We start from the raw sequence: 24,989 nt of genomic DNA, 5'->3' as shown, positions 1-24,989 counted from the left end.
AACTGCTCCTCTGTGGAGAGAGCCAGGAGCACCAAGTTTCTTGGCGTGGACATCACGGCTGATCTCACTTGGTCCCTCAACACCACCTCTTTAGTCAAGAAAGCACAGCAGTGCCTCCACTTCCTGAGGCGATTGAGGTAAACAAGGCTTCCTGCCTCCATTCTGGCCACATTCTACCAGAGTACCATTGAGAGTGTCCTGATCCCAGCTATATCACCATCTGCTAATGAAATTGCAAGGCATCTGACTGCAAGGGCCTGAAACAGATTGGGACACCCCACTGACTGGGGTCTCTCTTCCCCACCCCACCCCAATATACCAGTGTTTGCAGAGCCCTCAGCGTTGTCAAGGACCCCTTCCATCAGTCCCACAGTGTCTTCGACCCCCTACCATCTGGCAGAAGGTGTCACAGCAGAAGAACAAGGACCACCACACTGGGTAACAGCGACTTTCCCCAGACTGTGAAACTTCTGAGCACCCTTCTAACACCTAGTACGCATTATTTATGAAAGTGCCATTGGCATTACAGTCGGCCCTCCTTATCCGCGGATTCCGCATGCGCGAATTCAACCAACCGCGAATCGCACTTCCAGCACTTGTTGTTCGAGCATGTACACTTTTTTTTCTTGTCATTATTCCCTAAACAATGCAGTATAACAACTATTTTACATAGCATTTACATTGTATTAGGTATTATAAGTAATCTAGAGATGATTTAAAGTATACGGGAGGATGTGCGTGGGTTATCATGCATCGGGATCGAAAAAAATTGGAAGTTCTCTTACTAAATAAGTCGGAACAGGTACAACCGGTATTATTTAGCGTCAGTTAGTCAAACATTTGTCTTAGTATATAGTATATATTTTACCTTTCTATGCATATAAAACACTTAAGAACGTATGTTTCAGCACTGGGCTCCAGAACAGAAGAGCCCAGCGCTGAAACATACGTTCTTAATAATTAAACCACTGCATTGCTTAGTAATAATTGGTAGCTTCCATTGGAGCAGAGCCTTTCTCACTTTATCCTTTAAAATTGTTCCGATTGTTGACCGACTGTAGCCTAACGCTTTTGCAATGACCGATGGCGTCTCAGCTCTTTCCGATTGCTTTATTATTTCCACTTTATTTTCAATTGTGATCATGATTATTTTCGTGAACAGAAACACTGCGGATTCAGAGCTCTGGCACCAAGTCCAAATGTCCACCGCTCTGAGACAGGTTAAATAAGGTCTGGGGTTCCACTGGGTCCTAAGGTCCACTGGATTGAGACAGGTTGATAAGGGACTTGAGCATCCGCGAATTTTGGTATCCGCGAGGGGTCCCGGAACCAATCCCCCGCGGATAAGGAGGGCCGACTGTATACTTTAGCCACTTTATTAGGTACCTCCTGAGTGTGTGTATGTATGTATCTGCTGTTGTGTCCCATCTACTTCAAGGGTCAATGTGCTATGCGTTCAGAGATGCTCTATTGCACACAATGTTGTAACGCGTGCTTATTTGAGTTATTACCACCTTCCTATCAACTTGAACCAGTCGGGCCGTTCTCCTCTGACCTCTCTCATTATCAAGGTGTTTTCATCCACAGATCCGCCACTCTTTTTCTTTGTTGTTCATACTATTCTCTGTAAACTCTAGAGACAGCTGAGCATAAAAAAATGCCAGGAGATCAGCTATTTCTGCGATACTCAAACCATCTCATCTAGCACCAACAATCATTCCACAGTCAAAATCACTTAGATCACATTTCTTCCCCATTCTCTTGTTTGGTCTGAACAACAACTGAACCTCTTGACCGTGTCTGCATGCTTTAATGCATTGAGTTGCTGCCACATGATTGGCTGATTAGATATTTGCAGTAACGAGCAGGTGCACAGGTGTACCTAATAAAGTGGCCACTGAGCGTATATGGTGCAGAAATGTTTACAGTGCTGTGGAAGAGGGGCTTGTGGTAGTAGAGAGTTAGCGTGGGCTGTGCTGTGACCGCTCTACAATTCTGTGATTCAATCCCTGTAGATGCAGTATCGTTGGTAAGCAGAGAGTTCGTGAGAAGTTCTGGAATGAGCCACCTCCCCCTTCAGAAAGAGGTGAGCCACATGCACACATTCCCCACTACCAGCCCACCACACCACACCAGAAGCATTCTCATATTCCTGTCCCAGCCAGACTGGAAGTGCAAAACTGAGAACATCTGAACATCCAACAAGCCATTCCTTCACCGTTTACTTATCCTCTTAGCATATCCCAGAGTTTTTCAACCAGATACTCTTCCAACCTTCCAGTCTTCCAGTCCCACTCTTCATGCTGTCTTGCTATGACTCAAATCCAGCTCTCAATCCCGATCTCCCATCGTCTCTCCATATCCCTCAAACCTACCATCTCACCAATTCAGCTTACCTACACATATCCATTCCTCCCATAGATCTCAAACACACAACCCCGCTATTCGCCATATCACTCAATGCCACCAGTCCTCCTTCTCAGCTCATTCCTTAAACCAGCCTCTCACCTGATGAAAGGTCTCAGCCCAAGATGCCAACTGTTTACTCTTTTCCACAGATATTGCCCGGCCTGCTGAGATCCTCCAGCGTCTGAGTGTATTGCTTTGGATTTCCAGCCTCCTCAGATTTTCTCGTGTCAGTGTCACCCCTCACCATGTTGCCCAAACTACTCCACCACAGTAACGAATCTGTTAAGTTCCCCACATCCTGCAGCTGATGACATTCCTCAAGTTTATCTATCTACCTACTCCCCAAATCTCTCAGTTCTGTATCCTGTCCCTGAACAGTGACCATCAAAGCCCTCAGCCACACAGTTCATCTCATCATATCTATTAACTCTACCAAACCAGCTACTAAATAATATTCCACCAAACCTAGCACTTTATCTCTCAATTCCTTTCATACCTTCAATCTGTTTTTTTCCATCTGTCCACAGTATCCTTTTATCATAATCTTTACCTATCGATCAGGCTAATCTTCCCTCCACCCCTGCCTCACTGTAGCTCTGGCATCTCCCTCTCCCATTTCTCTCAATCTTCCCTCCACCCCTCCCTCGCCATAGCTCTGGTATCTCCCTCCACGCCCAAGTATCTCCAGTATCAGATCGGGGGATTTTTCAATCCGCGGGTTCTTTTAGGAGTCCATGAGTTGAAAACTTGTTGCTTTACGATTGTTTATTTAAAGTTTGAAACTAAAGGAAAGAACCTAATGAAAAGGCAAGGACTAGATGGTGATATTTGCAGAATCTGGCACTTTATACTGAGATAAGGGAAGAGCCAATTAGGAGATAACACAGCCAATGAAAGATGATAAATCATTATGAAACTAAAGGAAAGAACCTAATAAAAAGACAAGAATAAGATACTAAAACAAGAACAACAATAGACAATAGTTGCAGGAGTAGGCCATTCGGCCCTTCAAGCCAGCGCCACCATTCAATGTGATCATGGCTGATCATCCACAATCAGTACCCCATTCCTGCCTTCTCCCCATATCGCTTGACTCCGCTATCTTTAAAAGCTCTATCTAACTCTTTCTTGAAAGCATCCAGAGAATTCCATAGATCCACAACTCTCTGGGTGAAAAAGTTTTTCCTGAACTCTGTTCTAAATGGCCTACCCATTATTCTTAAACTGTGGCCTCTGGTTCTGGACTCACCCCAACATCGGGAACATGTTTCCTGCCTCTAGCGTGTCCAATCCCTTAATAATCTTATATGTTTCAATCAGATCCCCTCTCATCCTTCTAAAGTCCAGTGTATACAAGCCCAGTCACTCCAATCTTTTAACATATGACAGTCCCACCATCCCAGGAATTAACCTGGTGAACCTACGCTGCACTCCCTCAATAGCAAGAATGTCCTTCCTCAAATTTGGAGACCAAAACTGCACACAATACTCCAGGTGTGGTCTCACCAGGACCCTGTACAACTGCAGAAGGATGTTGTCTTTTGTTGACTTGATCTTTTATACTGAGGTGAAGCCACATTTTTGAGACAGTGAAGGGCCAATTAAAACATTTTAGCCAATGAAAAATAAAAGTTGATAAACCGTTATGTAACTGTTATATTGCTTTGCCACCAGTAGGTGGAGTCTAACACCACTTATTGTGAGAAATGCAAGTTAAAACTACATGTTATATGTTAGTAAAACTATAATTTTAATCTTGCTAAAAACTTACTAAAGACATAAAAAAACAACCGATTCCAACACCACTTAACATACTTCTTAACATTTCCTTCCATCCTGTCTTCTCCCATCTGTGATACCATTTTTCGATCTTCCCATCATCTACCACGATCGTGCTTTTTCAGCTCATTCCTCAATTCTATTAGAGTCAAAGAGCCATACAGCACAAAAACAAGCTCTGCAGCCCACCATGACATGTTGAACAATCTGATCTAAATCCATTTGACAGCACTTGATCCATAGCCCGCTCTACCATGGCAAATCCAGTGCTCATCTTCTACCTAACTGTTGTGAGAATCACTACATTCCGTTCAAGAATTCAGCTACCTGGGTGAAAAAATTCTTCTCTGGATCCTGTCAAAACCTTTTACACCCCACCTTAACCCCTGTCCTCCTGTTTTAGATAGTTCTGTTAAGGAGAAATCTATGCCGCTCAAGTTTGCGAATCTCTTTCAGTTCTTCTCTCTCCTTCTGTCCTCCTTTGCTCCAAGGAAAGCAAATCCAGCCTATCCAATCTCTCCTCATAACTAAACCCTCCATTCTATGAAACATCCCATGAACCTCCACTGTACCTTCTCTGGCATAATTATATCCTTCCTCTCGTGTGGTGACCAGAACTGTGCACAGTACTCCATCTGTGGCTGAAACAAAACTTGATAAAGTTATATGATGCCCTCCCTACATTTGTATTCTGTGCTCTGGCTATTGAAGGCAAGTATCTCGAATGACTTCTTCACCACCTTTTAGCCATCTTCAGGGATCCTTAGAATTGTACACTGAGGTCCCTCTGTTCCTCAGTACTCTCTATAGACTGAACATTCATCTTGTATATTCTATTCTGATTAATTCTCGCAAAATGCACCACCTTGCACTTAACAGGATTAAGTTCCATTCTCCACTTCTCAGCTCACCCCACCAACTAATCGATAGAATCTTGTAAATTATGACTATTCCCCTAAGTATCAGCATCATCACCATTTTTGTATTGTCTGCAAACTTGCTATTCCTACCTCCTACATTCATATCCAAACTGCTCATGTACATGACAAACCGTGGGGTTCCAGTCATGATCCATGTGATACAACTCTTACCACAGGCTTCCAATCACCAAAGCAACCCTCTATCTCCACCTTCTGACTCCTGCTAAGTCCAATTTCCCAACCAGCTTTGAGTCCCATGTCCTCGAACCTTTGGATCAGTTAGCTATGTTCAATCGTTGAATATCGGAGAATGTATACAGTATACAACCTGAAATTTTTATTCTTCGTAGACATCCACGAAACAGAAAAAAAAATCCCAAAGAATGAATGACAGAAACATCAGAACCCAAAGCCCACCCCCTGCTTCCAGCAGCAAAAGCGTCAGCCTACGTGAGCCCTTACTGAGGTCCACATCGATTGTACTGCCTTCTTTGATACATGTATTTATCCTTACAGAAAAAATTCAATCCGAATCAATACATTTTGTTAATATTTATCCAAATTCTCAAACTTTGGACTCTATCGACCAACTACCAATACTTTATAAACACAAAATACTCTGCAGATGCTGGGGTCAAAGCAACACGTACAACACGCTGGAGGAACTCGGCAGGTCAGGCAGCATCAGTGGAAACGAGCAGTCAACGTTTTGGGCCGAGACCCTTCGTCAGGACGACCCCCGAAATGTTGACTGTTCGTTTCCACGGATGCTGCCCGACCTGCTGAGTTCCTCCAGCGTGTTGTGCGTGTTGCCAACGCTTTATGGTGTCTATAACCTTATCAATCCTACATTCTCATTCAACTCATCAACTTTATAGCCTCCTCTCGTGCCATTTATGTGTACTATCCCAGAGATCGGGACTGAGGACACTGAATGGGTCAGAAAATGGGATTGAGAACACTGCCAGACCCATGGTGTTTTCATCTCTTCTATCCCACAGCCCCCAGTAGCCAGACAAGGGCCGGACTTCGTTAGGAATTTATTCAATTTGTACGGCCTCAGTCCTCTCGTTCTGAACTTCCTTCAATGTCTGAAACTGGAACCAAAATCTGGAGAAAACATCTTTGTGACAAGAACCGAGATCCGGCATCTTCCACCATATCCTTTTACTGTTTTCTTTCCTCAACAATCGCGCTCTTACTCCGGCTGTGGTTCACGTGCATCACTGCGGGGAACTTGTGTAGCTGTTGGTTTCCCTCCCCTGTGTTTCGTGGCAGGCTCAGTGTCACCGTGTGTAGATGAGATCAAGCCTTCACACAGGAGTCCAAGCTGTACACTGAGCTGAAAGGAGAGAAACAAACTGGATTCATTTCAATACATAATTCCAGAAGACGTAGGGAGAGTAAAGTGCTGTTGTAAGATTAATTCATCATAATATCCTGGTTTGGAGTACTCATCTATATATTTAGAAAGCAGCTCCTTTGGATTAAATTGTGAAGTAGGATGGAATGAGCTATACTGTTGAGGACATGCCATCAGGTATCCATCTCTGTAAAAAACGCAGAAACACACTGCTGCTTGATGGTGTCCTTTCCCAGAAAAGGCCAATTCCCTTACGATGAAGCTAAGAGAGGACAGCTGCCATGCCTGAGGATGTTTGAGGGTGTTGGGTGTTCTTGCACTGCCTGTGCTGCTGTCTTAACCAGTGATGTGAATGTGCTCTGGCAACTTCTGGAGCCATTGGTGAACAGGGTGGGTATTTGGGGTTCTACAATCCCAAGGTTTGGGCTAAGTGAACTTCTTTCTTATGTAACACACACAAAATGCTGGAGGAACTCAGCAGGTCAGGCAGCATCTATGGAAGTGAGCAAACAGACGGCATTTTGGGCCGAGACTCTTCCTCAGGGCTGGAAATGAAGGGGGAAGGTGGGGGAGGAGGCCGGCTGGAAGGTGATAGGTGAAGTCAGGTGGGTGGGAAAGATCAAGGGCAGGAGAAGAAATCTGATAGGAGAGGAGAGTGGATGATAGGAGGAAGGGACCCAGGGGTAAGTAATAGTGTAATAGGCAAGTGAGAAGAAGGAAAAGGGGAATGGGGGGGGGGGGGGTGGAATTTGTTCACCGGAAGCAGAAATCGATATTCATGCCACCATGTTGAAGGGTACCCAGATGGAATATAAGGTGTTACTCCTCCACCCCGAGGGTGGCCTCATCCTTTCTTACATTGAGAGGGAGAGGGAGGGAGAACAACCCATACTGCTATCAAGGCTCCATCCAATCTTGAGTTTTTGACCATTGATAACGGGACTTATGATCAGAAGCATGTAACAAATACAAATAGCTCTTTGGGCCTCACACACCAGAGCAGCCATCCAGTAAAACGCTGGCTGGTCCTGTGCCTTTGCTTTACTGTGTAATCCCCACACCTGCAGCTTCCTTTAGTGCCCACCGATCTGTCAGTCTCAGCCTAGAATATATTCAACAACTATGTCATTAGAGAATTATTTATTTAGAGATACAGTGCTGAATGGACCCTTTTGTCCCAATGATCGGCACCGCCCAGCAACCCATGTATTTAACCCGAGCCTAATCACGGGACAGTTCACAATGACTAATTAATATACCAATTGGTACATCTTTGGACTGTGGGGAGCTCCTGGAGGAAACGCACATGGCCGTGTGGAGAACTTACAAACTCCCGACAGACAGCACCGGAATTGAACTCCGAACTCCGGAACACCCCGAGCTGTAATCGCTTCACGCCAACCGCTATGTTGCCGTGGCGCCCCACGGTAATTTTTCTCATCTCAGTTCTCCTTGGCTGGCCCCTTAGTCAGAGACTATGTCCTTTGTTCTATATTCTCACTGAATAAATATTGTACTATCCTTTCATACCCTTGCAGAATCTCGTATCTTTGGAGGTAAGTTCAGGCTAAAATCAATTTATCCCCCCTCCCCACCACCACCACCACCATCTGTTATTGAGTCCTGCTGTTGAGAGAGGATTTGTGGTAGTACAAGATGTACCCTCCAATAACTGATATTACAGCTTCTCTGCATACTGTGCTGATAAATGTGTTTTGCCCATGAGGTGACCTCTTTTCTGGAGCTACTCTGATCAGTGACCCCACGCAGTGTCTCTCTCCCATCCACAGTCCTTTCTCCATGGGCTGGTTTGAGCCACTCTTGACCTATTGACTTGACAATTGATTTTGAAATCCAGCCCATTAGGGACAGTAAAGAATCAGGCCATTTACTGAAAACGAGCTTATTATCTCTGCACTATTCTCCTGGCTGGAGAGTCAGCCTTGCTGTGTCAAGCATCAATTATTTGAAATGTCATCCTCCTTGCCTTTTCTCTTAACACTGGATTTACAGATGACGCTCCCACGTATCGTGACGTGATTGAAGCGGGATATCAGAACTTGCTGAAGCTGAGGGAGAAGAAGAAGAAACCGCGGCAGCAACACAGAAAGTTAGTGAAGTAACACACTCAGCCCAAGGGCCAATCCAAGGTCAGCCTTGGCACTTTCAGCTACCGTAATTGTGAACAGCTTCGGGCTCCTCGTCTGAGAAAAGATGTGCTGGCATTGGAGAGGGTTCAGAGCAGGTTCACAAGGATGATTCCCGGTTATCACAGGAGGAACATATGATGGCTCTGGGCCTTTATTTGCTGGAATTTAGAAGGATGGGGGGGAGGGGAAAATCTTCTTGAAACCTTTCAAATGTTGAAAGGCCCAGACAGAGCAGATGTGGAAAGGGTAAGTCTGGGACAAAAGGGCACAGCCTCAGGATAGAAGGGCGCCCATTTTGAACAGAGATGGAGGGAAATTTCTTTAGCCAGGTGAGAGGGGGTAAGTTCAAAGGAGAAGCGAGGGGCAGTTTTTTACACAGAGTGCTGGGTTCCTGCCTGGTGTGGTGGCAGAGGCAGATGTACTAGGACTTTTAAGAGATGTTGAGATAGGCACATGAATGTGAGGGAAAGTTGAAGCATATGGACTCCTCTAGCCAGAAAAGATTAGTCAGCCATTTGCTCACTGATTTAATTGGTGCACCGAGACCAGTCTGAGCAATCACTAGTCCCAGTTTGATATCGGTCTCCCCACATTCCTGTCAACTCTCATGATTCCAACACCCATGTACACAACCAGGGCAAAGTACAGTGGCTGACCCACTTGGGTTTGGGAGGAAACTAGAGCACCCAGAGGAAATCGCCTGGTCACATTGAGAACATGCAAACTCCCCCAGGAGTTGGAGGTCAAGATAGAATCTGGGTCACTGGAGATTTGAGGCAATAACTGATCCAACTCATTTTGAGACTAGTGTTTAATAGTACACTTAGCCCTACGGGCAACAGCGAGCAGACTGAGTGTGAAATTATTCCTCCCTTCCCTTTCCTCCTTCTTCAGCCCTTTACCTCTTCCACCTATCACCTCCCAGCTTCTTACTTACCCCCCCTCCCCACCCACACAATTTTCCCCTCACCCAACCTTACCTATCAGAAAAAGTGGCATCTCCCAGTGGCCATCCATTTTAATTCCACTTCCCATTTCCATTCAACATGTCCATCCATGGCCTCCTCCACTGTCGCAATGAGGCCACATTCTGGTTGGAGAAGTAACTCCTTCTACTCCGTCTGGGTAGCCTCCAATCTGATGGCATGAACATTGATTTCTCGAACTTCCAGTAATGGCCCCACTCTCCTTCTCTATTCCCCATCCCCTTTTCCCTCTTTCACTTATCTTACCCATCGCCTCCCTCTGATGCTCCTCCCCCTTTTCTTTCCTCCGTGGCCTCTGTCCTCTCCTATTAGATTTCCCCCTTCTCCAGCCTTGTATCTCTTTCACTAATTAACTTCCCAGCTCTTTACTTCGCCTCTCCCCGGCCCCAGTTTCTCCCTTCACCTTGTGTTTCTTCCTCCCCTGCCCCCACCTTCGAACTCTGACTCCTCATCTTTTTTTCTCCTGCCCTGCCGAAGAGTCTCAGCCCGAAATGTCGACTGTACTGTCTTGCATAGGTGCTGCCTGGCCTGCTGAGTTCCTCCAGGTGTGTGTGTGTGTGTGTGTGTGTGTGTGTGTGTGTGTGTGTGTGTGTGTGTGTGTGTGTGTGTGTGTGTGTGTGTGTGTGTGTGTGTGTGTGTGTGTGTGTGTGTGTGTGTGTGTGTGTGTCCTATAACCTGCCAGCTTGCACTCTTTCCCCTCCCCTCCACTTCTCATTCTGCCTTCTACCATCTTCTTTTCCAATCCTGTTGAAGTATTTTGGCCCACAGTGTCAACTGCTTATTTCCCTGCATCGATGGTGCCTGACTTGTTGAGTTCCTCCAGCATGTGTTTGCAGAACCTCTTGTGTCTCTGAGTGTGAACTGTGCAGCCGCATGGAGGATCTAATTTAAGGTGTTAAAGTGCCCATGTGACGTACTTCAAGCCGAGCAACGTGACAGAGAGTTCCACCTTCACAATTCTAATCTGAGAGACACAAAAGCAAACCTGAGAAAACGTACACAAATACTTGAAGGTCACTAAAACTGAAAAAATTTCGCGCATCTCTGTTGACTCTGGGCTGGTGCATTGTCTCCATTTCTGGATGCCACGAGCTGGACATCCATTCGTGCCGGGAGAAGCGCACAGCCGGCTACGGGCCTGGGTGAGCAGAGTCATTTTACCGGGCAACACTCCAAGGAGGGGAGCATGGGTAGGGTATTGCCCCTTGTGATCTAACACAGGACTCTATTTTCATTGTCACAGGTGCAGTTCACCACAAGCCCTGTGGTATCAAAGGCAGAATTCATTCCAGAAATTGTTACAATTATGCTCCACTCCAGTTGTAATTGTTTTCACAAATGTGGTGATGAAAAGGCGCTGCACAGAGCCATTTCTCAGCCCACCCTGACGATGGATGTCGAGGATTTGGAGTGGGTGGGTAGAAGGAGATTCACAATCACGGCCAGTGATGAGATTTTGGTGGCACCTAAGTTCAAGTACATTTATTATTGAAGTATGTATACTATGTACAACCTTGTGATTTGTCTCTGTACAGGCAGCCACAAAGCAAAGAAACCCAGAGAACCCATAAAAAAGGAGGATATCAAACACCCAACTTGCAAAAAAAACCAAGTCATGCAAACAATAAAAAGTAAGCAAATAACATTAAGAACTAAACTTCACAGAAGTAAATTCACAACCACGAAGACAGTTGCAGCCAGATCGAGAGCACGTTAGTTGCAGGCCACAGCCTCAGTTCAGAGCCAAAATGAGTAAACCTTGCCAAGCAGTGAGCTGAACGCCAACCCGTCCCTCTCCTTCGGCCCCCGAAACCATGACCTCTTCGATCTCGCCCTGCGCCTAAATCAGCCAAACCTCAGCTTGTTCCTCAATCTCGGACCCAATTAACCTACCAACTGGCACGTCCTTGGACTGTGGGAGAAAACGCACACGGTGATGAGATTCTTACAGTAGCGTGAATTGAGCCCGGGTCGCTGGTACTAACGCGTTGTGCTAAGCACCATGCTACCCGTGCCACCCCAGACTCAATAGATTAACTCACACAGAGGTGTGGTCACGGCCTGGAAGCGTGTGGATCATATTCCATAGGAGGTGTGAAAAAGCATTTTCCAGGTGATAAGGGAGAGAGCTGTGCAGAGGGACGTTATTGATCACTTCTTTTGGAGAGCTAGGATAGGCATGGCTGGCCAAATGGCCTCAAAGTGACGTGAGCTGTGTTGTTACTCAGTTCCGGCCACAGAATCCCCATGTTGCTCATTCTTTTTCAGTTGCTTTCTGGTTTTCTGTTGACTTTTCTCGTTTCTAAGGCCTTCCCCTCAATGGAGGACCAGCAGTACCTTCTGCCCTGCCACACACGTTGTCCTACGTGCTTTTAGGCTTTTGCATCTTCTGCCTGATGGGCGAAGGGAGAATATCTGGGAGGGGTGGGGGTATACGATTATGCCGGCTGCTTTACTGAGGCAGTGAAAAGCGTAGACAGTGTCCATGAGTTCCACGATTACCGAGCTGTGTCTACAACTCTTGCAGTGTGCATCCCCAGTCCCGAAATGTCTCACTTCCCTTGGCAGTAATTTCTACTTTTTCTTCCAGGAAACAACATCTGGGACGGACAAAATAAACACCAGGGCAGGCTCCTGTTCCACCAGGGTGAGTAAGGCTTTGATCTGGAATAACCAGATTTCTGGGAAATGTTATGGACAGAGTGCAGGCGTTGGATAAATATTACAATAAGCATTTGAGGAAAGAAGGTAAATGTTATCCAAAGGCTAACTTGCCCACCCAGTGCCTGGGTTTAGGACTACTCAGAGCCAAAGAGGGGCTTGGGGTGGGGTTCAATAATGTAAATAGGACAAAGAGGGATGTTCTTTGTAGAGAGAGTACAGAGGAGATTTACTAGAATGTTACCTGGGTTTCAGCACCTAAGTTACAGAGAAAGGTTGAACAAGTTAGGTCTTTATTCTTTGGAGTGTAGAAGGTTGAGGGGGGACTTGATAGAGGTATTTAAAATTATGAGGGGGATAGATAGAGTTGACGTTGTTACGAACCCCGTAACTGGGTCACTTACCAGCAAAGAGAGAGAGGTCTGCTGAAGTCTGATGGTACTATTTTTAAAACATTTTTATTTATGAAGGGGCACAAAAGTAAGGTTAATACAAACATTCAGATAATATACGTCGTCAATACTCAATCTAAAGCGCGGGTATAGTAATAATCAACATTAAGAAGTAGCTCTATCGTTTGTCTAGGGGTAAAACTATTGTCCGATGGAAATATCAAAGTCTCTGAAGTTCATGCAGGCTTTTAGCCTTTCGGGGACCGCTGGGTTCTCACGTGTTGGAGAGAGAAAATAAGCTTGCCAGCCTTTTGGACGCAACTCATTGAATCGGGAATGTGGGTTCCCCGTTGTCAGTTCGAAGTCCTTTTCGGTGTTATCAGCCACTCGTTCCCCAGACTAGGGGAACCGAATCACACGTGGCTCCCGAACAGCTTCCCGTCCTCACGGGAGCGATGAGCGATGGTCTCCTTCTGGCGCGTCGCTGGGGTACTGCCTCCTGCAGTCCCCTTTTTATCGTGACCGGCAGATTTGTAGATGTCAATCAAGGTAGGGTGATACAATCCCCACCCCACATTGCCCGATGGTGTCCATGTCCCTGATAGCTGGCACGTAGTATAAAGTTGCAATTCACACAGGTGTCTCTAAGAACAATGGTCAAATCCATTGCATTGTCTCTCATTTCCTGGGTCCAAGACCCGAATTAATAGCGATCTTGCGATTCTCCGGAAGGAGGGGGCTGGTCCCGCACCCTTCGGCCCCTCAGAGCTGTGGTACATTCATAACACCCCCTTTCTTCAAAGCGTTTTCACCAGCGGTGAAAACGAAGTAGTACAGAGTCTTACAGGATTTTAGAATCTAACACAATACACTAGCTTTTTTTTCTAACTACAGAGCCACACAGTTATACATTTACTTCAGCATCTAAACAGGTAACAAGTACAGTGGCACTTCCTTTAATATTTTTTTTCTCTTGTACCTGACTAAAGGCTGGTAGCATCAGATTTCAACTTAACAGGCAGGTTCCAAGAGGGTTGTCTTTGTTATTCACATGCTTTGTCAAAATCCCGTACAGCCAGTTTTCCTATTTAAAAATGGCGCCCCCATTAACCATCACCTTTTTTCCGGTGAGTTTCTACAGGAGGAGCTCGAGTAGTTTGGCGGGGTAAACTCCCGTCCGCCTTATTCATAGGAGTTACCTTATCAACACCGGATCCCAGACCTAGTTCATTCCCACCCAATTCCTTAGTTTTAAGCAAGTTGCTATTTTTCTCTTCAGGACCCGTCATGCTATTAGTTTCCAATTTAAGATCTGCAAGCGATCCCGCTTTGTTCAGACAGCACATCAAGTGCTGCCTGTTCACCCCACACCCTTGAATAACAATAGCGTGTGGGGCCCCGGCAGCTCCCGGCTTACTCTGTAAGCGAGCTGCAGGGTTTAAAATTTTTTCATTCGATTTGGGAACTACAAACTTTCCGGTTCCTTCAATAATCATATTTATCTTCCCATTTTCAAGTTCTGCTTTAAGTTTTACCACACCTTCGAGCTCAGATCCCAGGGAACTTCCACCTCCCCCTATTACCAAGGTTAACCCTTTCTTCACTGAACCCAGTCTATCTGACCCAAAAGGACAGCCGTCTCGTCCAGCTGAATCAAATACCTCAGACTTTTCCTGAGCTCCGTGACTAGGTTCAGGACCACGTGCATCCCCATCTTGGACACACTCCAACGGGACATTGACCTCTTCCAGGCTTTCAATACCCGTACCTTTTTCAAATTCCAAATTCCCATGCTCCTCCCAGCTACTCTCTGGGCAACTCCCTTCCAGAGTAAACTCAACCCCGCGGGCTGAAACAACCTCATCTGCCAACCCAGCAGAACTTTCCAAGGTAGTGGCATCCTTTTCATCTAGGACTGCCCTCATCTCATTATCGGGAACACCTTTATATCTCTCAACTTCTTCAAACAGGGCTGCCACCCCAGACAGATCATCCATGTCCAACTCTGGACCTTTTAACAGCTTTATCTGTTTCTCATCTTTATTTCCTACCTCTAGGACCTTTCTCTTCGCTAAGGGCAGATCTATCTCCTCTCCCTTACCCCCTTTCACTTTACTATTCTTCGTCTTTCCACCCTCTAAACCCTCGTGGCACAGGGTCGGTAAAGACTCTCTCTCCTTCCCTTTCTCAATTGCTTCCAGCCCCTTTAGCTGAAGCTCATGATTCCGTTTCACCTCTAACTCCTTTAGTTGGAATGCCTGCTCCCTTTCTTTCTCCCTCTCAGCCCTTTCCTTCTCCTTCTCAGCTGCTTCCAGCTGCTTTACTTTAAATTCATGTTCCAACCTTAATTTCTCCAACTCTAACTGATCCGTCCCACTCGCTAGTACCTTTTCAGGGATATTTTCCAAATCCTCAGCTGCAAACACCTTCTTCCCAATGTAATACTGAGTTATGACCCTTCACACTTCCTGCTTTTTCATTGATGACCTCACCTCTGTGAGGCTTAACCCCTTCGCCAGATTTACCAAGTCTAATTTGGTAGCCACCTCTAGCGCCCCCAGAGTCGGGTTTCCCATAAATTCATCCACATCCATATTTGCTGGTTTCCCATCTGGCTACCCGTTACCAGATCCAAATTTTTGATTTAAGCCCGATTCACTGGCCCTCCAATTTGGTGTCAAATCCCGGACGAGCCCCCAATGTTGTTACGAACCCATAACTCGGTCACTTACCAGCAAAGAGAGAGAGGTCCGCTGAAGTCTGATGGTACTATTTTTTAAACGTTTTTATTTATGAAGGGGCACAAAAGTAAGGTTAATACAAACATTCAGATAATATACGTCGTCAATACTCAATCTAAAGCGCGGGTATAGTAATAATCAACATTAAGAAGTAGCTCTATCGTTTGTCTAGGGGTAAAACTATTGTCCGATCGAAATATCAAAGTCTCTGAAGTTCATGCAGGCTTTTAGCCTTTTGGGGACCGCTGGGGTCTCACGTGTTGGAGAGAGAAAATAAACTTGCCAGCCTTTTGGACGCAACTCGTTGAATCGGGAACGTGGGTTCCCCGTTGTCAGTTCGAAGTCCTTTTCGGGGTTATCAGCCACTCGTTCCCCAGGCTAGGGGAACCGAACCACACATGGCTCCCGAACGGCTTCCCATCCTCACGGGAGCGATGAGCGATGGTCTCCTTCTGGTGCGTCGCTGGGGTACTGCCTCCTGCAGTCCCCTTTTTATCGTGACCGGCAGATTTGTAGATGTCAATCAAGGTAGGGTGATACAATCCCCACCCCACATTGCCCGATGGTGTCCATGTCCCTGATAGCTGGCACGTAGTATAAAGTTGCAATTCACACAGGTGTCTCTAAGAACAATGGTCAGATCCGTTGCATTGTCTCTCATTTCCTGGGTCCAAGACCCGAATTAATAGCGATCTTGCGATTCTCCGGAAGGAGGGGGCTGGTCCCACACCCTTCGGCCCCTCAGAGCTGTGGTACATTCATAACAACGTGGACAGGCTTTTTCCATTGAGAGTCGGGGAGATTCAAACAAGAGGACATGAGTTGAGAGTTAAGGGGCAAAAGCTTAGGGGTAACATGAGGGGGAACTTCTTTACTCAGAGAGTGATAGTTGTGTGGAACAAGCTTCCAGTAGAAGTAGTAGAGGCAGGTTCGATATTGTCATTAAAAAAAAATTGGATAGGTATATGGACAGGAAAGGAATGGAGGGTTATGGGCTGAGTGCAGGTCGGTGGGACTTGGTGAGAGTAAGCGTTCGGCATGGACTAGAAGGAGTCCAAATTTAAAAGAAAACCACAAAGATAATGGGCATTAAAACAAGTAGTTAAAGGCTGGCATAGGGTTCATGGTTTCTGGTGAGGGCTGAAGAAAAGGAAAAAGTGAGGTAGTAAAATGGTGTCAGGAAAGAACAGAGCACACAGACGTAATAGTAAAACTACAATGAGAAATAAAGTTCCATTATAAATTATCTGTGATTAACTTAAACAGATTATCTCAAATAAAAAAGCGTATTTTTGAACAAATGTGGCAATAGATCAGAAGACTAGATGGAATTTTTAAAAAGCGAAGAACGGCCAAGTGATTATTATGCAAGGAAAAATGAGAGTCTGAGAGAAAGCTGCCTAGAAGTATGAATACATTTGGGAAGTGTTCCTATAAATATTTTAAAAAAGAGAAGTTAACAGAGTGAGCCTTTAGAAAGTGAGTCGAGAGAATTCACCATGGGAGATTAGCAGATAGAATTTTGCACCAGACTTCACTGCAGGGAATAGGAAATGCAGAGTTGTGAACACAGCTCAGCACATCACAGAAACCAGCCTCCCCTCCATGGACTCTGTCTACACTTCTCACCTCCTCAGTGAAGCAACCAGCATGATCATAGACCTCACCCACTCCGGACATTCACCCTCCTCCTCCCTCCGATCAGGCAGAAGACACAAATTCACATACTTCTAGGCTCAAGGACAGCTTCTATTCCACTGTTTTAAGACCATTGAATGGTTCCATACTGCGATAATTGATTATTGACGTCACAGTCTATGAAGTCTATGTTATGGCCTTACACCTTGTGTCTGGTTCCACTGCACTTTCCTGGGAATCCTGAGAATGAAAGGGTTAATGCTGAGGCTCTGGGCCTGTTCTCACTGGAGTTTAGAAAAGTACGGGGGTGGGGGGATCTCATTGAAATTACGAGTATTGAAAGGCCTAGATAGAGTGGATGCGGAGGGCATGTTTCCAACAGTGGGAGCATTTAGGACCAGGAGCAGTAGCCTCAGAATAGGACATTCCTTTCACAATGGAGATGAGGAGGAATTTTTGTAGCCAGAGGCTGGTGAATCTGTGGAAATTCTTGCCACAGACGGCTGCTGAGGTCAACTCATTGTGCATATTTAAAGTAAAGCTTGATAGGTTCTTGATTAGGAAGGGCATAAAAGTTTATGGGGAGAAGGCAGGAAAATGGAGATGAGAGGGAAAATAAATCAGCCATGATCAAATGGCAGCGGGGATTCAATGGTCGGAATGGACGAATTCTGCTCCCGTGGCCTTCTCTGAACCTGTAACACACTATTCTGCATTCCACTATTGCTTTAACCCGGACTGCCTCAGTACAGTTGTAATGAAACGATCCACATGAATGGTGTGCAATAGAAAGATTTCTTATTCTGCCTCAGTACATGTGACAATAATAAACCAATTTACCAACATCTCAGAAATGGTTGCAAATCTAAAATTGGGAGAGCGGTTACAAATCTAGTCAGCTCCATCTTGGGTACTAGCCTACAAAGTACCCAGGACATCTTTAGGGAGCGGTGTCTCAGAAAGGCAGCATCCATTATTAAGGACCTCCAGCACTCAGGACATGCCCTTTTCTCACTGTTCCCATCAGGTAGGAGGTACAGAAGCCTGAAGGCACACACTCAGCGATTCAGGAACAGCTTCTTCCCCTCTGCCATCCAATTCCTAAATGGAATTTGAAGCTTTGGACATTACCTCACTCTCTTTTTTAATATACAGTATTTCTGTTTTGCACATTTTAAAATAATCTATTCAATTAACGTAATTGATTTACTTGTTTATTTATAATTAGGTTTTATTTTATTATTTTTTTCTCTCTCTGCTAGATTATGTATTGCATTGAACTGCTGCTGCTAAGTTAACAAATTTCACGTCACCTGCCGGTGATAATAAACCTGATTCTGATTCTGATTTCAGGAACATTACAATCAATAGGATAAATTCAGGCTGAAGTATCTCAGGATCCTATTCAGCATCTGAGGGTCTTAAAAGTAGCCAATGAGATGGTTGATGTGTTGGTTTTAATCCATTTCATTAGATTGGCTGCATCCTTACACTGGTTACACGTTTGTTCAGGTTATTAGAGTTCTTTGAAAAAGAAACACGTTCTGTGGGTAAAAGGAAACACTTGGATTTCCATGAAGTTCATTGTGGAAAGTAAAGTTCGCGATGCTTTCTGGAAACAGTAGACAAAACAGATTTTAAAAATCTACCTAGAGATACAGTGCAGAACAGGCCCTTCCAGGCCTTCGAGTCTCAGCACCCAGCAACCCCGACAACCTTGATTTAACCCTAAACTAATCACGGGGCAAGTAACCCATCTGATTAATTGCACCTGGAGAAGAGCCGTGCATTCCGCAGGAAGTACAGATCCTTTACGGAGGACGCTGGGATTGAACTCCGAATTCAGGCACCCCGAGCTGTAATCATGCCAACTGCTACGTTACCTATTTTATTGCTTGGTAAAACGTAATGAGTGTTGTGTAATGGGATTAGTGCTTTAACTTTTATAAATAGATATGTATTTTATTTATAATTCAATTATGGTTGCAAAATGTGTTCATGATGCAAAGATAGAGACATACAGCACGGAAATAGACCATTCAGTCCAACTCATCATTCTGACCAAGATGCCCACTTAATCCAGTGCCATTTCCCTCTAAACCTTTCATATCCATTTACCTGTCCAAACACCTTTTAAATGCTGCTATCGTATCTGCCCCAAACACTTTCTCTGGCAGCTTGTTGCCTTTACGCACTACGCAGATCCTGTTGAAATCTTTCCTCTCTCACACTAAATTGATGTCAGAAAACAAGTTGTGAAGAGGACATAAGGAGGTTACAGGGAGATGTAGTTAAGTTAGGGGAGAGTAGGTTAAGATATAGCAAGAAGACAGGTGTATGGGGTTGAGTGGGATCTTGGATCAGACTCGATGGGCTGAATGGCCTAATTCTGCTCCTATGTCTTATGGTCTTATATGGCAAATGGGGTATGGTATGGGCAGGGAACAAAGAAGCATACAGTATAATCTAAACATCGAGAGACTGCACAGCTGTGAGTTACAGAGGTGTGAAAACTGCCTGAGGAACTCAGCAGGTCAGCACTCTGTGCAGAGATACCAATGAACCTGTGCAGACTGCCTCTATTCCTTTACATTGCACTATAGCTTTTTCAGGTCTGTGCACTGTACTGCTGCTACAGGTCAACAAACTTCACTTCGTTACACTATGTCAGCGATAATAAATTTGATTCTGATTTTGATTCTGTCTATCTTAGAGCCTCATGAATGTTTTAACTGTATTCCCCTCCTCTACTACCCCTGATGGCACATTGCAGGCACCCCCCCCCCCACTAGTACATTCCAGTCACCCGCCACCCCCTCGCCCGCTAGTACATTCCAGGTATCACCACTTTCTGGGTAAAAAAAAAGACGTCTCACACATCTCCTTTAAATTTATCCCCTCTCACCTTAAATGCATACCCTCTGGTACATTTCGACCCTGGGGAAAGATTCTGGCTGTCTATCTATGCCTCGCGTAATCTTATAAACCTCTGTCAGATCTCCCTACAGCCTCTGCCACTCCAGAGAAAATAACCCAATTTTGTCCAACCTCTCCTTATAACACAAGCACTGTAATCCTGGGTAGATCTCTTCTGCACTCTCTCTAAAGACTCCACGTCTTTCCTGTAATGAGGGCTATCAGAATTGAATGCGACAAGATGTGGCCTTACTAAAGTCTTATTGAGACAACATTATTGTACTGAGGGTCACGAGTCTTTGGAACTCTCTACCTCAAAAGACGGCAGAAACGTTCTTTGAATATTTTTATGGCAGAAGTAGATAAGTTCTTGATGAATGATGGAGAGGGAATTACCGCAGTAAAACAGGAACGCAGATGCTACCAGCCATGATTTATTAAATGTCAGACCAGGTCTGGGGTGCCAAGCCCTGCTCATAATTCATATGTTTGAATGTTTGTACTTCTTAAAAGAGGGGCTGGGCGACAGGCCAAATAATTGCTGGTTGCCTCACCACTGCTGATGAGAAAATTGTTGGAAAATATAGACTGGAGTTACAAATCAACAGAGAAAGGCACGCGTCTATCAAGGTCACACAGGCTGGACTGGATTGCAGAATGTTACGCCTGATGAAATGAATCAGAGAGGCGAGTTTGTCAACCTGCCGGTAGCAAAGGATGTTGGGGAAGGTGAGGGAGGATTGCCCCGGGAGGGGTGTGGGACAGGTGGCAGAGAAGGTGTGCTGGGATGGGGGGGGGGGGGTTGGTGCAGGCACACCCAGCCCTGAGACACCAGGCAAGCCCATTTGTATTTCAGCAAAGGTCCCACGTGCAGACTCATCTGTAAGGTTAATTACTAAGGTTAATGCAAGGGAAAACGGTAAGGTAGGTCCACAACTGTTTTAATGGAACGAAGCATAAGATAATTGTCAGACATTGAATGGCTGCTTGTACAGGGTTATATGTTATGGTTATGAAGAATGATGGCGGGGTTGAGAAATGGCCTTTCTAAACAAATTTTGGATACATTGCCTGAAAGGATCGTAGATGCAGAACGGCCCTCAACACATTTCAAGAGAAATAACTGAAGTGCAGAAAGTTACAAGTCTGCAGGCCAAATGGGATTAGTCGGGATTGCTGTTCTGAGACCTGTGTAGATGCAGTAGCAGCTAATGGTATCTATGTGATACATAGACGCATTCTTCCAAAACTCTGCTCTCATTCTCGCTCCCCATGGAGCCTGTGTTTGTTTACCGTCCCCAGAAACACCCACAGCAGTTCAGCTGAAATCACTGGGAGAAGGACTAGCATTCAAATTATCATGGGTTATCAGCTGAAATCCCAGCAGCACAAGCTCACCGTGTTGGCCTGAGAGTAGCAGAGTGCCGCAGGCCAGTCAGGCGGCAAAGGCCTGGGTTCAATCCTGACTTCTGACGCTGTCTGTGTGGACGGCATGGGCCTCCTCCCACATATCAAAGAGCTGCGGGTTAGTAGCTTAACTGTAAGTTGCCCCCAAGTGTGTGGGTGAGCGGTAGAATTGGAGAGGAGTTTATGACTATGTTGAGAGAAGAGGAAAATGGGATTAATATAGGATTCACGTAAATAGGCGGCCAATAATCAGAATGGACTTTACGGGCTGAAGGTATTCCTATTCATTTATTATAGTCAAGTGTGCCAGGATATGGTGAAAAGCTTCTGTTCATACAGATCATATGGTTACACAGTGTATTGACTTAAATAAAGTAAAACAATAGCAAGGCAGAATAAAGTGTAAAAGCTACGGAGAAAGTGCAGATCTTGAGCCTGGTGGTGAGCTTTTGTATCTTCTGCCCAATGGGAGAGGGGAGAATATCCAGGCTGGGTGGGGTCTTTGATTATGCTAGCAGCTTTTTAAAGCTTCAGCATCATATCCTTGCTCTTATTTTCTATTCCTTTTGAAAGTAATGCTAACATTGCATTTACTATGACAATTTACTACCGACTCAACTTGAAAGTTAACCCTTAGGAAATCCTACACAAGTCACTTTGCGCTTCAGACTTTTGAATTTTCTCCCTGTTTACAAAATAGTCTATGCTTTTATTTCTTCGCTGCCGGCTGGTGGCGTAGTGGCATCAGCGCTGGACTTGGGAGCGAAGGCTCCTGAGTTCAAATCCAGCCGGCTCCCTTGCACGCTCTCCATGCATGCTGGCTCGCAACTTGGCCTCGTGAAAACAAGAAAGCCTGCTAAAAAAAATATGCCATCACGACGGCGTCCCAATGGCTCCACTCAGAGTTAAGAGCTTTCTTCTTATTATTTCTTCTACCAAACTGTATGACCATACACTTCCCTACATTATACTCTGTTCTACCACACCCCACAGTGCCCTCCTGTTTACTATGTAATACCTACCCTGGTTGGCTCCAGTTTCCTCCCACAGTCCAAGGCTGCCAAGTAGGTTAATTGGTCACTGTTAATTGCCCCATGATTATTAGGCTGGGGTTAAATTGGGGGTCACTGGGCAGTGCTGCCTCAAGAGCCAAAGATACGTGGTATCTCAATAAATAATTTTAAAAATCCTTCACCAACCACAGGTGAGGTAGAAGGCTGGAAAGCATTAAATGTGGTAGCTTCATTCAAGAAGGGCAGCGGGGATAAACCAGGTAGTGATTCTAATGTTGGTGTTGGGAAAGTTATATAAAAGCTCTGAGAGGCATGATTAATTTACGTAGGAAAAGGCAGAGATTAATTCAAGGAAACGTGGAGGAACACCTGTCTGAATAGGTCGACTTCTGTAACACCACTGACATGGTCCCACACAAGAGACCAGTGCCCAACGTTATGTTCTATGGGATCCAGCATCAGTTGGCGAATTGTCTTGGTGACGGGAGAAGTGGGTGTTGTTTTGGCGACTGGAAGCCTGTGACCAGTGAGATCCTTGCTGTTTGTCGAGGCTTACACCAACGAAGCAGATGTGAACGCAGGAGCATGATTAGTAACTTCACTGTTGACATGAACGTTGGTGATGCTGTCGATATTGTGCAGGGTCATTTTAGGAAACAGGATGATAGTGATCAATTGGTGGGATAACAGGTGGAATTTAATGGTGGAAAGTGTGAGGTAGTGCACTTTGGAAGGACTAGTAAGGCTGGGACAGACAGAGTGAAAGCAACACGCACAAAATGCTGGAGGAACTCAGCAGCATCTATGGAAAAGAGTAAACAGTTGATGTTTCGGGCCAAAACCCATCTACAGGACTGGAGAGAGAAGGCGGGAATTTTCCCTCCCCCGCTTCCCTCTTTTTCTATTCCCCACAGTGGCTTCTTACCTCCTTTCTACCTCTCCCTGGTATCCCTCCTCTTTCCCTTTCTCCTAAGTCTACTCTCCTATTAGATTCCTTCCTCTCCAGCACTTTCCCACTCACCTGGCTTTACCTGTCACCTTACCCTCCTTCCACCCCACTTTTTATTCTGGCATCTTCCCCCCTCCTTTCCAGTCCCGAAGAAGGATCTCAGCCCAAAACTTCGACTGTTCATTTCCATGGATGCTGCCTGACCTGCTGAGTTCCTCCAGCATTTTGCGTCTGATACTTGCATACAGATCTATTCATTACCCAATCGCTCAGGAAGAACAAGGTGAAACAAAAACAGTGCAGAATAAAGTGTAATAGCTCCAGAGAAAGTGCAGTGCAGGGAAACAATAAGGTGGAGGCTCATAATGAGGTAGATTGTGTGGTCAAAAGGCGATCTTATTGCACGAGGGAACCATTCAATCATTCAATAAAAGCTGTCCTTGAGCCTGGTGGGATGTGTTTTCAGGGTTGTGTATCTTCTGCCTGATGGTCTTTGATTATGCTGACAGTTCTGCTGAGGCAGCGAGAAGTTCAACAAGATACCTCTCTTCAATCTGGATACTTATCTTAATTAGCCGGATCGTGGAACCTATCAGCATGGAGTTGTGAGTTCAATGTCACAGCTTGGTTAGGATGCAATTGGAGTTTTGTGAGCAGTTCTGGTTTCCACGGTGCAGGGAAAATGTGATGTCAATGGTAAATGGATTTATATTGTTACACACTGTATACTGAGGTACAGTGAAACACTCCCTTTGCATGCCATTCATACAGATCAGTTCATTACAGCAGAGTATTGAGGTAGTACAAAGGAAAACAATACCAGGGTGCAGAATAAAGTGTTACAGAGGAACTGAAGGCAGACAGTAAGTTGCAAGGCCACAATGAGGTAGATTGTCAGGTTAAGAGTCTACCTCATCCAACTAGGTGCAAAGGTGATTCCCCAGAACATTGTCAGGGATGGGCATTGACCAGGTGGGCTGGATTTGTTTTCCTTCCTTCAAATGGTGGAGGCTGAAGGGGGATCTGATAGAGGTTTGCAAAATCATGATAGGCACAGAGAGGGTAGAAAGCAAGAAACGTTGAAGCCGGAGCGTAGGAGGTTTAGAGAGCATCCGAAGAGTATTTGGGTTTGATCAGCAGGGCTTGGTGAGTGTGGGGTCTGTGTAACATTTGTTTTGTGGGAAGTGAGATAAAGACTTCATCCTATTGTCTTTATTTTTCCAAGCTGTTGAAATCTGAGTGATACCTTTCCTTCACGTTGTTCCCTCTGAACCTCGTTGGAATCAGGAGCCACACAGGTGCAGAAGTGGCAGCAGGCATGGATGATGATGGACGTGAAGGTTGAAGAAGCTTTCGGCGGCCTGGTGTTGCCCACTGTGTACCTTTGGAGATCCGTAATTAAACAATTTAGTGATGACCCACTGTTTCCAGCCCCATCCTGGCAATAATTGGCTGTGTGAGTACTTCTGTGATGGTATTGGGTTCCCTGTCTGCAAAGCCCTAAACTCAAAAGCCCTCTCTGATTTATGGCATCTATGGATACCCTCACCAGAGGGAGGTTGTACTGTATCCACATATTCTTCGAGAACTAGCTTACATCCCTATCTAGTCTCTGTGCAGAGGTCTAGCTGCTTGTGTGGTGGGACCCCATCCTTACCAAGAAGG

General features: G+C 45.3%; 1 protein-coding gene and 1 long non-coding RNA gene across 2 annotated transcripts in view; both read left to right on the top strand.

The window, feature by feature from the left end:
* LOC140719001 (protein FAM227A-like) overlaps positions 1-6,454 on the top strand; it is a 71,803-nt gene extending 65,349 nt beyond the window's left edge. Inside the window, exons 13-14 of the mRNA XM_073033309.1 lie at positions 2,016-2,086; positions 6,110-6,454. Of these exons, the coding sequence (XP_072889410.1) occupies positions 2,016-2,086; positions 6,110-6,454 (416 nt within the window). The remainder of the gene's footprint in view (positions 1-2,015; positions 2,087-6,109) is intronic.
* A 2,027-nt stretch (positions 6,455-8,481) lies between these two features.
* On the top strand, positions 8,482-24,729 carry LOC140719262 (uncharacterized). Its single transcript, XR_012096877.1, has 4 exons — positions 8,482-8,581; positions 11,143-11,238; positions 12,198-12,254; positions 24,550-24,729. It is a non-coding gene; the product is annotated as an uncharacterized lncRNA (long non-coding RNA).
* The last annotated feature ends 260 nt before the right edge of the window (positions 24,730-24,989 follow it).

The sequence above is a fragment of the Hemitrygon akajei genome, chromosome 31 (assembly GCF_048418815.1).
Source record: "Hemitrygon akajei chromosome 31, sHemAka1.3, whole genome shotgun sequence".
Lineage (NCBI taxonomy): Eukaryota > Metazoa > Chordata > Chondrichthyes > Myliobatiformes > Dasyatidae > Hemitrygon > Hemitrygon akajei.
The sequence above is the reverse complement of the archived record's forward strand: the minus strand, read 5'-3'. Positions and strand labels throughout refer to the sequence as shown.